A 14,766-nucleotide genomic window follows, 5' to 3' on the forward strand; every position below is an offset into this window, starting at 1 on the left:
CTTCCAAAAGTATCTTAAACTGATCATTCGTGACTTGCAAAATTTTGATCAATACTCGCAAGTCTGAATATTAACTAAGCTATTTACTAAGACTGATTTCAGGGTACTCCTTCCTGCTTCACAATTATTTTAAAAGTAAATATAGTAGCCACTGCATAAGTGAAATGACTATATATATGTGATGTTGGAAGCTTGAGTTTAGTGATAATTTCAATGAAATTCAAAGCAATACAAAAGAAAGTAAAATACCTTAATACAGACAAATAAACACAATCAAATCCCATGTTTGAATTCTTAATATTACTCCATCAGTGAATTATTATGAAGCAGTTTGATTGAGGAGTTCAGCCCTAGATACAATCAATTAGCTCGAACCTCACAAACGAATCAAAATTAAAGCTAACAAAACACCGAATGACAAAAAAGCCAAAAAAAAATGGATGATGATGTGATCAACAAAATGCAGGGAGGGAGAATTTTCCTCCCTAGCCAAATACACATAAGGTTTTTCGTTCTTTGAACGTTTTTATGTATGTTGCCAAAGGGCATAGAGCGTTTCATATATAAGCTTACACAACGGCCAACAGAAACCCAACAACAACACCAAGTAATAATAATCCCTCCCACTCCCACCCCATTTTCTGCTTCTCCTTCCTTCCTTCCTATACAGTCCAATTGCTGTAATTAATTCGACCCAATTCCACGGAAATATAATGATAAAATTAAATCAAACTAAATTGTGCAATATCAATAAAAACAAAGAAAGAAAGAAAAATACCCGAAGAATAAGGTGTTATGATAAAAGCCAAAAAAGAAACCAAAACGGCGTGCGTGCGAATGAATCAATGAGTCGTAACTTTGGACCTCTTCTTGGCCTCACTGTAAAGCACCACCCCCATTATGGTGATTCCGAACCCGGCCATTCCCATAACCGTCACCGGATTCCTGAAGATCAAAACCGAAACCACCGCCGCCACCGCCGCCTTGGCATTCCCCAACACCTGCAGCGTCAAAGCACTCGTGTGCTTCGTCACCAAGAAATTCGTCAAGTTCACCAAATAAGCCACGGTGGCATTCCCAAGCAGCAAGAACACAATAAAGGGGTCACCTTTCGCCTTCTCAATAGTCAAAGCCAGCACATTTCCTTCAATGTAGAGCGTGAACGGCAACAAAATCATCGCCGCCAAGGGTGCCATGTAGAGAAGCAAGTTCATGGAGTGAAGCTTCTCCGCTTCAGAAGTCAACAAAATCCCCTGAACCACAGACTTCAAAGCGCGACCAGCGGTGGAACCGACACAGACCAGAAACCCAAACAAATGAAAAAGGGGTTCACTGTTGCTCGCCACGACGATACCGAACACCACCGGCAACAGGGCGAGGTAAACCTCCCCAGTCTCCTTCTTGCATGTGATCAAAAACGCAAAAATCGCGGTGAAGAACGGGGTCGTTGCGCCGATGGCCTGGTTGAAGGAGACGGGGAGGTAGCGGAGGGAGGTGTTGCCGCAGACGACGGAGAAGCAGAAGATGGCGCTGAGAGCGAAGATCTTGAGGAACTGCTTCTTGGAGTGGATGTGCTGGAGAGGAACGAGTTCAAGGAAGTTGATGGAGGCGTAGGAATAAGCGGCGCATGATAGCATGTGGAGCATTGTGAGGAAGATAGGGAAGCGGTAGCCGTAGAAGCTGAGGAGGTACTTGTTTAAGAGAAGAACTCCGATGTTCGAGAGGTACCAAGATGAAATGATGAGAGCAGTTAACAGGGTCGGGGAGAGGTTGTTAGGGTTCGATCCGAAGCTGTTGCGGAGCTCCCCCGGGGGTGTGGGGGGAATGTCCAGTACTTGGTCCGTCGTGCTGGTGTCCAGCCGAGGGTTGCTCATTCGCCGCGTCGTCCATGTCTGCGCCTCCACCATCGCCGCGCCGCCAAATGGGAAATAGTACGATGATGTTTTGTTTTTTAGGTTTGGGGTGATGGTGCCAGATCTGAAGTGGAGTTGGGGATGGTGGTGTTAGGGAGAGTGATAAGAGCTGCTGGGAAGGAAGAAATGGGGGGAATAATTATAGATCGTACGGTGGCTGATCAGATTTGCTAGGGGTGGGGGGATTTGGGGCCGTTGGATGGACAAATAAGAATGATAATAAAAGAAGAGGCTTTGGGTGGACCACACCTTGTTTGGCTTTGGGAAAGATGGATGGATGGATGGCGTTTGAGAATCACTTCTGCACATGTTCAGGTTGTGTGTCGGTGTGGTGTTGAGTGGGATACTTGTAGGATTGGATTGGGGATAAGAATAAGAATAACATCATCTTTTCTTTTCTTTTTTTTTCTTCTCAAATTCTCTATTCATTGTTAGAATTTTTATTTACCTTTTCCTTTCTTAGCTATGAGGTGTCTCTTCACTTTCTAGTTAGAAATTAATTTCATTTATGATATGTTAATCAAATAAATTTTGTACGTGAAAAAAATTAAAAATAATTTTTTTTATTATATAAACAATTAGTAGTCTTATGGTTTTTTATTTTTATTTTTTTTAACGGCTTGAAATAAATTACTATTAAAACACCTCCGTAGCACTATAAGCAAGACCTTTGACTGCTGCTCTAAATCTTAGGACTCTTTCTCACAGAATATAATGTGATTTTGTTTGATTCCATGGGTTCACTGAAAATCCGGGGTCTAAAGTAGAGTTTAGAATTTCTAATTAAATCACTTCTTTTAAGGATCGAGTGTAAAATATACAGTAGTACTTAGTTATTATAGTACTATTTTATTTTCTTAAAAATAATATACTCACCGTCAATTGTCGTTTAATAGTTTTATAATTAATTATTACAAAAGATATTTTCAACTATTAAAATAGAAAATAATTATTCTTATCTTACTTATTAATGATTTAATATTTAAAATAATAAAAAATAATATTCTCCGAAAAAGAATGTGCAATTTTTTTCTTTAATTATATACGTCACATTTTTATTCTCATGTCACTATCTTTAAAATATTAAAACATTTCTTTTCTTATTTGTAAATATTAAAACATTTCTTACGTGATACACTTAGTATATTCTGTCATTCGGTTGCTTAAGATCGAGTCTGTGGAGAATTAATTAATTAATTAATTAATAATTAACTAATTCGGATGCCATCTTGTTTAGTCAATGTAAAATTCCTTGTAAGCCGTGCATTGCTGAGAGTGAAATGCTAATGCTGCATCGTGACAATTAAAGAACAACCTGAAGAATAATCGGATCTTTGATTTAAGCGAATTATATACAACTTTTGATCGATTATATGAATGCATTAAATTTATTGTTAGCTCATTATTTAGATAAAATATATTTGGGTCTTTTGTTTTTAATGAAATTTTCTTTGATCTTTTATTTTTTTTAAATATTTATTTTGAATTTTTATCTCTTAAATTTAGGATAATGTTATATTTCAAAATAGTGATTATTTTTAATTTGGGATACAATTTTTAACTATTTTTTTATTGATTTAACACGTGAAATCTATCCTATTAAATTAACTTACATGGAAAGCTAGAATCATAATTGATGTTCAAACCAAAAACAAATTATAAATATAGTAAAAGTTACATGAGAAAATAGTATCATGAACAATTAAAAAAAATTGATATTAGATTTTTTTTTAGTTTTTCCTATTGCTTACTCACTTTCCACATAATTTTAATTGTGTTTGTGGTCCATTTTTGGTGTATAAAATGTTATAGCATGGATTGTGATGTATAGGTATGGTGATTTATGAGTATGAACAATCAGATGTAGTTAAAAGTTATTGAAACGGAGGATCTAACCTATAAGATGACAAGAATAAGTTTGAGTGGTATTATAATTGTGAGTGACCCAATCTATGAAAGATTGGAATTGACTCACTTATAAATTTAGGACCAAGATGTAACAATGACATCTTTGGAATCATTGTGGGCATGAAGAGTATGAGACATTTATAGTAATATTTTGAGAGTTTATTGTGGTGAATTATATATGCATCATATATGGTGGAAGTTATAACAAGTTTAATCTAGACTTTGAGGGTTTTTAAAATCTGGTGTGGAAGTTCCAACAAGTCATGTTGATCCCATGAGTCAAAATTTACTTGAAAAATCAAATAATCTTAACGAGTCACTAGTAAGTATCGTATTAGGTAGAGTGGTATATATCAAGGTCATCGATGTTGATGACACTCCTTATGAATAGACATGTGCTACTTAAATTGCTACTTTTGGTCTTGTATATAAGAAATAAATAGTAATATTTTTTTCTTCTAATTATAAGAAACATAGAATTACTTTATTGTTAAATTTTCTTTTTACCCCTAATTAGTTGTGAGGTTTATTAATGATATTAACTCATTTCCCATGAAAGTGAGTGCATTGAAATGTCAACAAAAAAAAAATATATACATTGGTTGAAGAAATATTTCTTGAAAATAATTACCTCTTACACCATTTAATGTTATGGGTAGTCTTGAAATAAAATAAAATTTTATGAGTAATTAACCAATCTAACTATTTTTTGTTTTGTTTTGATGAATTAGATAATTGTTTGTTCATAATATAAAGTTGCTACCACATGACATGTGAAGCATAGTCAAGAGGAAATTGCATCACATGTTGAGTGAGTGATTTTATTAATGAATTGTATGAGCTATATGTGATTCACGTATGAAAACCTATGATTATGTGTATTTTATTTATTGCCCGTGCTATGTTTTTATATATGTTGGTGCGAGAATGATTCTCACTTCCTTTTATTGGTGCGTTAGTTATGTGTTTGGATCGATTGTCATTTGTAGGTGAAGATCATATCGGTATTGAGTATGATGTCAAAGAAAAAACTTAATCTCATGCGTTTTAGTTTATATTTTGAGTCGTGGGTGTTCTGATAATTGTGACAACATGATATGTTTATATACTTATGTTTCTTTATCTGTTACATTAGATATTTACGATGTATGACCTTATGGTTATACTAAAATAAACTTACAAAAACTAAGAATATTTAATACCCAAAACACTTTCTCACGACTCAAGTCCTCTAAGGAAGCAAGTTAAGTAATCGTTGTTGGTTTAATTTTTTGAGAGTAAAATTCTAATTCAAAATAAATCACGAAGTTCATTTTTAAACTATTATTTTTTTATCAGATGATTCAACTCGGTTGGATTGAACAAAATGTGCGTAAATTGATGTAAAGTTTCTAGTATTTATGTTTCATTTCTACATATAAAAAAGTATTAAAGAGCATGGTTGGTTTATTCCCTTATTTTGTGCTATTCATGTCTTATGAAACCAAATTTATTTTACTCTTATCATATCATGCCTTATGAAACCAAATTGATGGTTTATTCCCTGGTTTAGTGTCATTCATCCGGTTCAATCGTTCCCGGGCGTGGGCCAGAAAAGGCCTTGTTCATAAAGCCCAAAAGAGCATTGTTGGAAGCCATTCATCATATTTGTGAAGCTGAAGCAAATGCTTCCATGGCTATGAATATTCGCAGTGTATGCGGTGCACTGAAAAGGTTCACTCCGCTTCACTCCTCAAATTGGGTTTCGAAGAAGAATAAGGGTTTCTCCTGCAAGATGTCAACCGAGTCAACTTCCTTGACCCACACCATCACACTGCCCAATAAACACAATGAACCCGTTCACGTAGTTGCTGCCCCCGGTGTCTCCCCTTCTGATTTCTGGTAACTCATTACATTTTCTCTTTTTATAATCCATAGTTCTTTAGGGAAAATCATTATGATAAAGTCATGTTCCCGGTTTTTTTGTTTTTGGTTTTTTAAATAAAAAATAGTATTACTGTCTGTTTTATTTTATGTTAATTCAAGTTATAAACTAGAAAGTTTCAATTTTTATAAGGAAAAATATGATTTTGATAGTGCTGCGCGAAAGGCATAGATTTAATCAAATATGGGTTTTTGATGTTTTCCCTTGCAGGAGTGCTGTTGAATGCTCTTTATTCAAGCAGTGGTTGCATAACTTGCAAACTGAGAATGGGGTTCTAGCTGATGGTACCTTGGCTCTGAGACAAGTTCTAATTCAGGTAATCAAGTTATTGAGCTAAAATTTTGGATGAAGTATCCTTTGTTCATTAAATAAGTTTTCTTTGCATTACTTGCCCCAAAGTCTAGAACGCATGGCAAGAAACTTATTTGAAGCTCTCATCATGTGTATTTTCTTTTACTGTTTCCTTTGAGGGCTTAACTAAGACTGTAGTCCTTAGAAGACAGTTATTTCCTAAAATATATGATTAGGACTCTTCCTCCTTGGCCTAATAAATAAGGTTGGGAGATGGTTGTGGCTTCCACTTAGATGGTGCTCTATGTGAGATACTAAATGTAAAGTAGGGGTGTTCATGGATTGGATTTTCAAAAATCCAATTCATATCCAATTAAATGGATCAGATTTAAAATCCATATCCACGTATGTGGATAAAAGTGGTTTGGATTTTTTAAAAATTGGTTTAAAATGGTTTTAAAACCGGTTTATAGTTCAAAACCATTTTCAACCTACCTCGGCTAGGGGTACTTTTAGCTGACTTCGATCATGACTGTTTTTTGTCAACTTCTACTAAGGTTATTTTTGGCCGATGTCGACCGGCTATTTAAGATCAATGTGGAACTATTTTTTGGTCGAGGTTGGCTGGGTTTTTTCAGTCAATGTCGGTCAATGATTTTTTCTACCGACATTGATGGGCTATTTTCAGTCTAGGTTAGGTAGGGCTATTGTTTTTGTTGACAGGCTAGGATTTTTTTGGTCGATGTCAGTTATGGCTATTTTTCGGTTGACGTCGGCTAGGGTTTTTTTCGATCGACGTCGGCCGGGTTATTTTTCAGTTGACGTCGGCTAGGTTTTTTTTGGTCAAGATTAGCCAATGATGTTTTTTTGGCTGACATCGACCGATCATGTTTTTTGCCGACATTGTCCAGGGCTATTTTTGGCTGATATCGGCTAGGATATTTTCTGGTCAATGTTAGCTAGTGATGCTTTTTGGTTGACATCAACTAAAACTATTTTTCAAGTGACGTTGATCAGAGCTATTTTTTTCCGATGTCGGCTTGGGTCATTGGCACCAACAAAAAATAGCCTCGATCAAAGTTAGCCAAAAAAATCCTAGTCGATGTCGGCCAAAAAAATAGTCATGGCCGATGTTGGCCAAAAAACATCATCGCTTGACGTCGGCCAAAAAGACCCTTGCTGGCATCGGTTAAAATAGTCTCGGTCGAAAAACAAACCTTAGTCAATGTCGGCCAAAAAATAGTTTCGATTGACGTCAATCGCAAAAAACCCTAGCTGACAATGACCGAAAAATAGCCTCAATCGATGCCGGTCGAAAAAATTATTAGTCAACATCATCTGAAAAACTTTAGACGACATTGACAAAAAAATAGTTTTGACTAATGTTGGCTGAAAAAACCTCTAGCTGACATCAATTGAAAAACAACCTCGGCCGATGTCGGTCGAAAAACATCATCAATCGGCATTGGTAAAAAAAACTCTGGACAACATTGGCAAAAAAATAGCCTCAACCAATGTTAGCTGAAAAAAACTCCAGCCAATGTCCTCCGAAAAATAGTCTCTAGTGAGGTCGGCTGAGAAACATTATCAACCAATGCTGGTCGAGAAAACTCTGGTTGACGTATATAAAAAAATAACCTTAGTCAATGTCGTTCGAAAAATAACCTCAACTGATGTCGGCTAAAAATTGCTTTCGGCTGACCTCGACCAAAGTTATTTTGGAGGAATGCTATAAAATTTGAAAATCCAGTAAAATATCCAATCCCTATTTAAATAATTGGATTTGATTTAAAATCCAAAAATTTGGATTTGGATATAAAACCAATCCATTAAAATGGATTTAAAGTGGTTTGGATATGGACCGTTATGGATTGGTTTTGTATAATCGGGGTTTTTGAACACCCCTAATGTAAGGGGCATGGGGCATCTATCTTAGATTCATTGGGGAGATGGTTGGTTTTGATCATGCTGGGTATTATGTTGGTAACCTTTACCTTGCCCAGAACAATATTGATATTGATCATTTAAGGATTTTTTAAGGGGGAATATAAGTAAAACTGTAAAAGGATATTCACTTTGTATTCTATTCCTAGATTTATTCACGTGTCCTAATAATTAACAAAAAATTGGTGGAATTTTTTGAAATAAACAGGGAGTAGACATGTTTGGAAAGCGCATTGGGTTTCTCAAGTTCAAAGCTGACATTTTTGACAAGGAAACAGGGAAAATGGTATGAGATGGTTTACATACAAGTATAAATCTATGTTGGCATGTTTTCCTGTGTTAGTAATGGCAGTGAGCTGCGAACCAGTATGCATATTGTCTACTTTTAGACTTAGTACACCTAATGCTGATTTCATTCTTTTATATTAAACTAAAGCATTATTAGGTTCCAGGTATTGTGTTTGCAAGAGGACCAGCTGTGGCTGTGTTGATGCTCCTGGAATCAGAGGGTGAGACTTATGCTGTTCTTACTGAACAGGTAGATGCTGGTGCCTTGCTGTTTTTTTTTATTTAATTATATTTTATAACTGGATTTTCATGTTATGGCTATTGTTATGTTGGATATTCTTATTTGTAAGGCAAGGGTTCCTGTTGGAAGAATTATTTTGGAATTGCCTGCTGGAATGTTGGATGATGACAAAGGTGATTTTGTTGGTACTGCAGTTCGTGAGGTCTATTTCTCTCTCCCTCTCATCCACTACTTATTTTTGTTTTGATACATAGCTGTACTGAAAGTGCATGTTTTATGGCCTTTTTCACTTGTATGTCTGACATTTTTATTTGTCTTTCCTAGTGATGTAACTGTTTTAAATTACATAATTTTTCTTGTATTTATGACTATGATAGGTTGAAGAAGAGATTGGTATGAAGTTAAATGTAGGAGACATGGTTGACCTCACTGCTTTCCTTGACTCTGCAACTGGATGCAAAGTTTTCCCTTCCGGGGTGTGTTTCTGAGCCTTTTGCCTAAGGACCTTATTGCTCTTTTTGCTTTTTCAAATTTCATGATCCGCACTATGCAAATTTTTGTAATAATTTGGCATGGTAATATGAGTATAGTTTAGTATCATGGCATTGTTGTTTTATGTTAAGATGTTGCATTTAGCAACCAATTAGCATGCAGTTCAATTTCTGATCATTTGAGGCTCTAATATTCTAACTATTAATCAATAATCAATAAACCTTGCAGATGAGCCTTATACCACTACATACTGAAAATAATTTATTACTACACTAATTTGTTCAAATGATTTGCTCCGAGTTAACTTTTTATCAAGTTAATTGGTTAAAATGTTTCAGAAAGCTTAAGGAACTATTGAAACTATCTCAACACTACAATTCTTTCTACATTTAGCTGACAGAGTTTGTCCTTGTTGCTTTTATCATTTGGACATCTAACCTTCACCTTTTTTTTTTTTGTGGTAAGGGAGGATGTGATGAAGAAATCAGTATTTTTCTGTACAGAGGGCGTGTTGATAAAGAGATAATATCACAACTACAAGGTAAAGAGACAGGTCTTCGTGAACATGGGGAGCTAATTAAGGTGCGTGTAGTACCATACAAGAAACTTTGGCACACAACTGCAGATTGCAAAGTTCTGGTGGCTGTTGCACTGTTAGAAATGGCTATGAAAGAAGGGCTATTGCCTGCTTTGTCTACATAGTAGCCTTTTTTATGATTCTCAAAGAGAAGGGCTATTCCAAATTTAGTAGCCTTCATACAAACCTCAAGAGAGTATTAGAAATTAAAAATTTGTTGAAATTTGATTTTTTTGAGTCTATCTTTTTATCCGTGTTGCATGCTCTGCCTAACAACAAAAGACTTAAATTGTTATTGATACGTTTTGCATTCGTTGGAAATATCTCTTGCCAAGAGATTCTTAGTTGCATCCTTGTAAGCTAATGAGCATGTTTATTATTGTCTTTCACCTCTTGTGTTTGTTATTTAAACGATGTTATATGTTGCTAACGTGTCTCACAGGATTACGATTCCAAAGTAGATGACATTTTATCAAATTTCAAGTATCTAAATTATAATTTTGATTCCTTTAATTTTTAAAATTTATGATTTTGATTCTTTAGTTTTTAATTATAACATTTATTCTTCTAGTTTTGTAAATTAATAATTTTTTATTAATCTGTTATATTATTATCTGATAATTATGATTAATAGAGTTATTAAGTTAATTATAAATTTTTAATAATTATTGGTTATTAATTCATTTATAATTAACTTTGGTAAAAAAATGATTTATAATTGATCTATTAACTCTATTAATCAAGTGTTTGTGTAAATTACTTCTGTTAATATTTTTTTATTTTAAGAAATAAAATTCTATTTACTTATTATAAAGTTATTTTATTTAAGTTTAAATTAACTTATTCAAATACATCAAAAAATTATCAAATTGCTTGTTATTATTTAAAGAAGTACTTATCCATGGATATATAAAAACTGTCCAACAAAAGGATAGGTATCAACATTCTATAGTGTTTTTATCCTGCATTTTCTTCTCTTCTTTTATTTTTGCATTTATTTTTTTAAATTGAAATTTCATTGTGCATGCTTTGCACCGATTTAGTGTTTTGATTAAAAAAATGGTAAAATTGTAAATTTGGTCTTCCCGTTTATCTTTAGTTTCGGATTTAGTCTTGAGTAATTTAATTCATAAATTTAGTTTCTTATTTTGTAAAATCGTGCAATGTTGGTTCCAAGCCAATTGTGGACGTTGACGGTTAACAAGTGATGTTAACTACCACGTGTCACGTTCTTATTGGATAATGACTATTACGTGCCATGTTTTGATTAAATGTAACTCTATGAAAGATGAAATAAATTGTTGTTTTCATTGAACAATCAGAATATGACATATGATAATTATCATCCAATAAGAACGTGACACATGACGACGGTCAACATCACTTGTTAATGGTTAAATTAGAACTTGACATATGACAGTTATCATTTAATAAGAACGTGACACGTGACGACGGTTAACATCACTTGTTAACGGTTAAATTGTGGCCTGGGGACCAACATTGCACGATTTTACAAAATAGGGAAGTAAATTTGTGAATTAAATTATTGGGAGACCAAATTCAAAATTAAAGATAAACTGGAGGACCAAAAATGCCATTTTGTAAAAAAAAAAAAAAAAAACTTAAACAAAGGCCTTATTGATACTGGAGACTAATTAATGATTTGTTCCTGGTTAATGATTTGTTCCTGGTCTAGTGGCATTTGTCAACCGTTTCCGGGTTTGGGCCAGAAAAGGCCTTGTTCTTACAGCCCAAAAGAACAATTGTTGGAAGTGATTCATATTTTGTGAAGCTGTATGCTTCAATGGCTATGAATATTCGCTTTGTATGCGGTGCACTGAAAAGGTTCACTCCGCTTCACTCCTCCAATTGGGTTTCGAAGAAGAATAAGGGTTTCTTCTGCAAGATGTCGACCGAGTCACCTTCCTTGACTCACACTATCACACTGCCCAATAAACACAACGAACCTGTTCACATTGTTGCTGCTCCCGGTGTCTCCAATTCTGATTTCTGGTCACTCACCTTACATTTTCTCCTTTTCTAATACATAATTTTTTGAATTTTTTTTAGGAAAATGATTTTTGGACACCCCTTGGGTGTTTACACGTAGAGATATAGAGAAAAGGGAGAAAAGTGATTGATTTGACTGGGTGTTTGTAATTTTTGGGTGTTCAAATATTATCAACCAAATTAGTGTAATGTCAGCATACTCGTTAATCAAAAGTTCAACATTTTTTTTATCTAGTCATGTTCCCAGTTTTTTTTTTTTTATTTTAAAATAAAATTTACAAATGCAGTATGTTTTATGTTAATTCACGTTATAAACTATAGAAGGTTTCAATTTTAATGAGAAAAAAAGATGATTTTGATAGTGCTGCACGAAGGGCTTAGATTTAATCAAATATGGGTTTTTGATGGTTACCCTTGCAGGTGTGCTGTTGAATCCTCTTTATTCAAGCAGTGGTTGCATAACTTGCAAACTGAGAATGGGATTCTAGCTGATGGTACCATGACTCTCAGACAAGTTCGAATTCAGGTAACCAAGTTATCGACCTAAAAAATTTGATTATCGATATTAGTTCATGAAAGAAGTTTTCTTTGCATTACGTGCCCCCAAGTCTAGAACACATGGCAAGAAACTTATTTGATGCTGTCATCATGTATATTTTCTTTTGCTGTTTCACTTTTTATTCTAGGTTTATTCATGTGTCCTAATAACTAACAAAATATTTGGTGGATTTTCTTGAAATGAACAGGGAGTAGACATGTTTGGAAAGCGCATTGGGTTTCTCAAGTTCAAAGCTGACATTTTTGACAAGGAAACAGGGAAAATGGTATGAGATAGTTTGCATAAAAGCTTTTCAATATAATAACTTTATGGCAACTGGCTAGGACCTATTAATCAGTACGCATATTGTCTTAACCTTCTCTATAAATATTATCTAGATTATTGTGCTACAATATCTGAGGGTAAGCCGAGAAGCAATGGTAAGGTTGTTGCCTTGTGACCTGGAGGTTATGGATTCAAACCATGGAAATAGCCTTTGAAATGAAAAACATAGTAAGCTTTTTATGGTTGCTACCTTACATTTCGAGACGTCTTAAATATAAGATGCATAAGTATTTGGGATTCCCATGTTTGGTACAAAATGTTATAACAATCTTAAATATCCAACTAAGAGGGAATCATACGCTGGCGCATGTGAGATTCCCATATGCTTGGAAGGACATCTATGCCCAAATACTCGTTGTGTGTTTAAAAAGGCACAAGGGATTTGAGAATTGAGATGCCTGCAATAATCTCATGGCCATGCATCAAACATAGTCATCCTTCTTAGGAATCCAAGATGATCAAGGCCTTGGACTTTCGGATTGTGTACAAAATATTTCATTAGTTCAATTATCTACATTTAGTGCTGCTCCTAATGCTGATTTGATTATTTTATATTAAAGTAAGCCGTGATTAGATTCCAGGCATTGTATTTGCAAGAGGACCAGCTGTAGCTGTGCTGATACTCCTGGAATCAGAGGGTGAGACTTATGCTGTTCTTACTGAACAGGTAGACACTGGTGCCTTGTGTTTTTTTTTTTTGAGAAATTATATTTTTAACTGGATTTTCATTTTATGGCTATTCTTATGTTGGTTATTCTTATTTATAAGGCAAGGGTTCCTGTTGGAAGAAACATTTTGGAATTGCCTGCTGGAATGTTGGATGATGACAAAGGTGATTTTGTTGGTACTGCAGTGCGTGAGGTCTATTTCTCTCTGCCTCTCATCCTCTCCCTTTTTTTATACATACCTCTCACCCACTCTAGTTGTACTGGAAGTGCATGTTTTATGGCCTTTTCCACTTGTATGTCCCACATTTTTATTTGTCTTTGCTAGTGATGTAGTAGCTATCTTAAACTATACATGGTTTCTTGTATTTATGACTTTGATAGGTTGAAGAAGAGACTGGTCTCAAGTTAAACGTAGAAGACATGGTTGACCTCACTGCTTTCCTTGACTCTACAACTGGATGCAGAGTTTTCCCCTCTGGGGTGTGTTTCTGAGCCTTTTGCCCAGGGACCTTATTGCTCTTTTCGCCTTTTCAAATTTCAAGATCCATGCTTTGCAAATTTTTGTAATAATTTGGCATGGTAATGATTATAGTTTAGTGTCCTGTCATTGTTGTTTTATGTTAAGGTGTTGCATTTAGTAATCAATTAGCATACAGTTCAATTTCTGGTCATTTGAGGCTAATCTAACTATTAATTAATAAACTTTGCATATGAGCCTTATGCAACTACATATTGGAAATAGTTTATCAGTCCATACAAATGATTTGCTCCGAGTAAACTTTTTATCAAATTAGTTGAGTACTAAAATGTTTCAGAATTATACATCAGAAACTATTGAAACTATCTCAACACTACAATTCTTTATACATTTACCTGACGGAAAGTTCATACTTATTGCTTTTATCACTTGTGCATCTGACTTTTACCATTTCTTTTTCTTTTTTGTGGTAAGGGAGGATGTGATGAAGAAATCAGTATTTTTCTGTACAGAGGGTGTGTTGATAAAGAGATAATCACACAACTACAAGGTAAAGAGACCGGCCTTCGTGAACATGGGGAGCTAATTAAGGTACGTGTAGTACCATACAAGAAACTTTGGCGCACAACAGCAGATTGCATGGTTCTGGTGGCTGTTGCACTGTTAGAAATGGCTATGAAAGAAGGCCTATTGCCTACTTTGTCTACCTAATTTAGTAGCCTTTGTGGCTGGTGGTGCAACACCCAGGAAGACAACAATTCAAGAGAGACCATTAGAAATTTGATTGTTCTTAGTCTAACTTTTTATTCGTGTTGCTACTCTGCCTAACAATTCAAGAGAAACTATTAGAAATTTGATTTTTTTGACGATAACTAGCAACAGAAGACTTGATTGTTATTGTTGTGTTTTGCACTCGTTGGAACTAGCCCTTGCCAAGAGATTTAGTTGCACCCTTCTAAGCTGGTGAGCATGTTATTATTGTCTTCCATCTTGTGTGTTTGCAAGTTTGTTATTCAAAAGATAGCATATGTAGCTAACTTGATCAGGTATTACGGTACCAAAGAAAAGGGTATATTCTTCTCAGAAATAACCATTGGTAGAGCAGACATTAAGAAGCTAAACTTTAGAATGAAATGCAGGATCCCCCTT

At 34.7% G+C, this 14,766-nt stretch overlaps 3 protein-coding genes across 3 annotated transcripts; 2 read left to right on the top strand and 1 right to left on the bottom strand.

Moving 5' to 3' along the window:
* Nucleotides 1-449: 449 nt before the first annotated feature.
* Nucleotides 450-2,419, bottom strand: LOC100813464 (probable sugar phosphate/phosphate translocator At1g12500). Its single transcript, XM_041015919.1, has one exon. The coding sequence runs from the start codon at nucleotides 1,905-1,907 to the stop codon at nucleotides 843-845; it is 1,065 nt and encodes a 354-aa protein (XP_040871853.1). The 5' UTR covers nucleotides 1,908-2,419; the 3' UTR covers nucleotides 450-842.
* Nucleotides 2,420-5,317: 2,898 nt separating this feature from the next.
* LOC100809537 (nudix hydrolase 14, chloroplastic) lies at nucleotides 5,318-9,967 on the top strand. The gene is made up of 7 exons (XM_003525511.5): nucleotides 5,318-5,702; nucleotides 5,956-6,061; nucleotides 8,189-8,266; nucleotides 8,426-8,518; nucleotides 8,619-8,711; nucleotides 8,887-8,985; nucleotides 9,467-9,967. The coding sequence occupies exons 1-7, from the start codon at nucleotides 5,494-5,496 to the stop codon at nucleotides 9,701-9,703; spliced, it is 915 nt and encodes a 304-aa protein (XP_003525559.1). The 5' UTR covers nucleotides 5,318-5,493; the 3' UTR covers nucleotides 9,704-9,967.
* A 1,361-nt stretch (nucleotides 9,968-11,328) lies between these two features.
* Nucleotides 11,329-14,603, top strand: LOC100818255 (nudix hydrolase 14, chloroplastic). Its single transcript, XM_003525740.5, has 7 exons — nucleotides 11,329-11,591; nucleotides 12,009-12,114; nucleotides 12,335-12,412; nucleotides 13,046-13,138; nucleotides 13,240-13,332; nucleotides 13,521-13,619; nucleotides 14,092-14,603. The coding sequence occupies exons 1-7, from the start codon at nucleotides 11,383-11,385 to the stop codon at nucleotides 14,326-14,328; spliced, it is 915 nt and encodes a 304-aa protein (XP_003525788.2). The 5' UTR covers nucleotides 11,329-11,382; the 3' UTR covers nucleotides 14,329-14,603.
* Nucleotides 14,604-14,766: the final 163 nt, after the last annotated feature.

The sequence above is a fragment of the Glycine max genome, chromosome 5 (assembly GCF_000004515.6).
Source record: "Glycine max cultivar Williams 82 chromosome 5, Glycine_max_v4.0, whole genome shotgun sequence".
Taxonomy (NCBI): domain Eukaryota; kingdom Viridiplantae; phylum Streptophyta; class Magnoliopsida; order Fabales; family Fabaceae; genus Glycine; species Glycine max.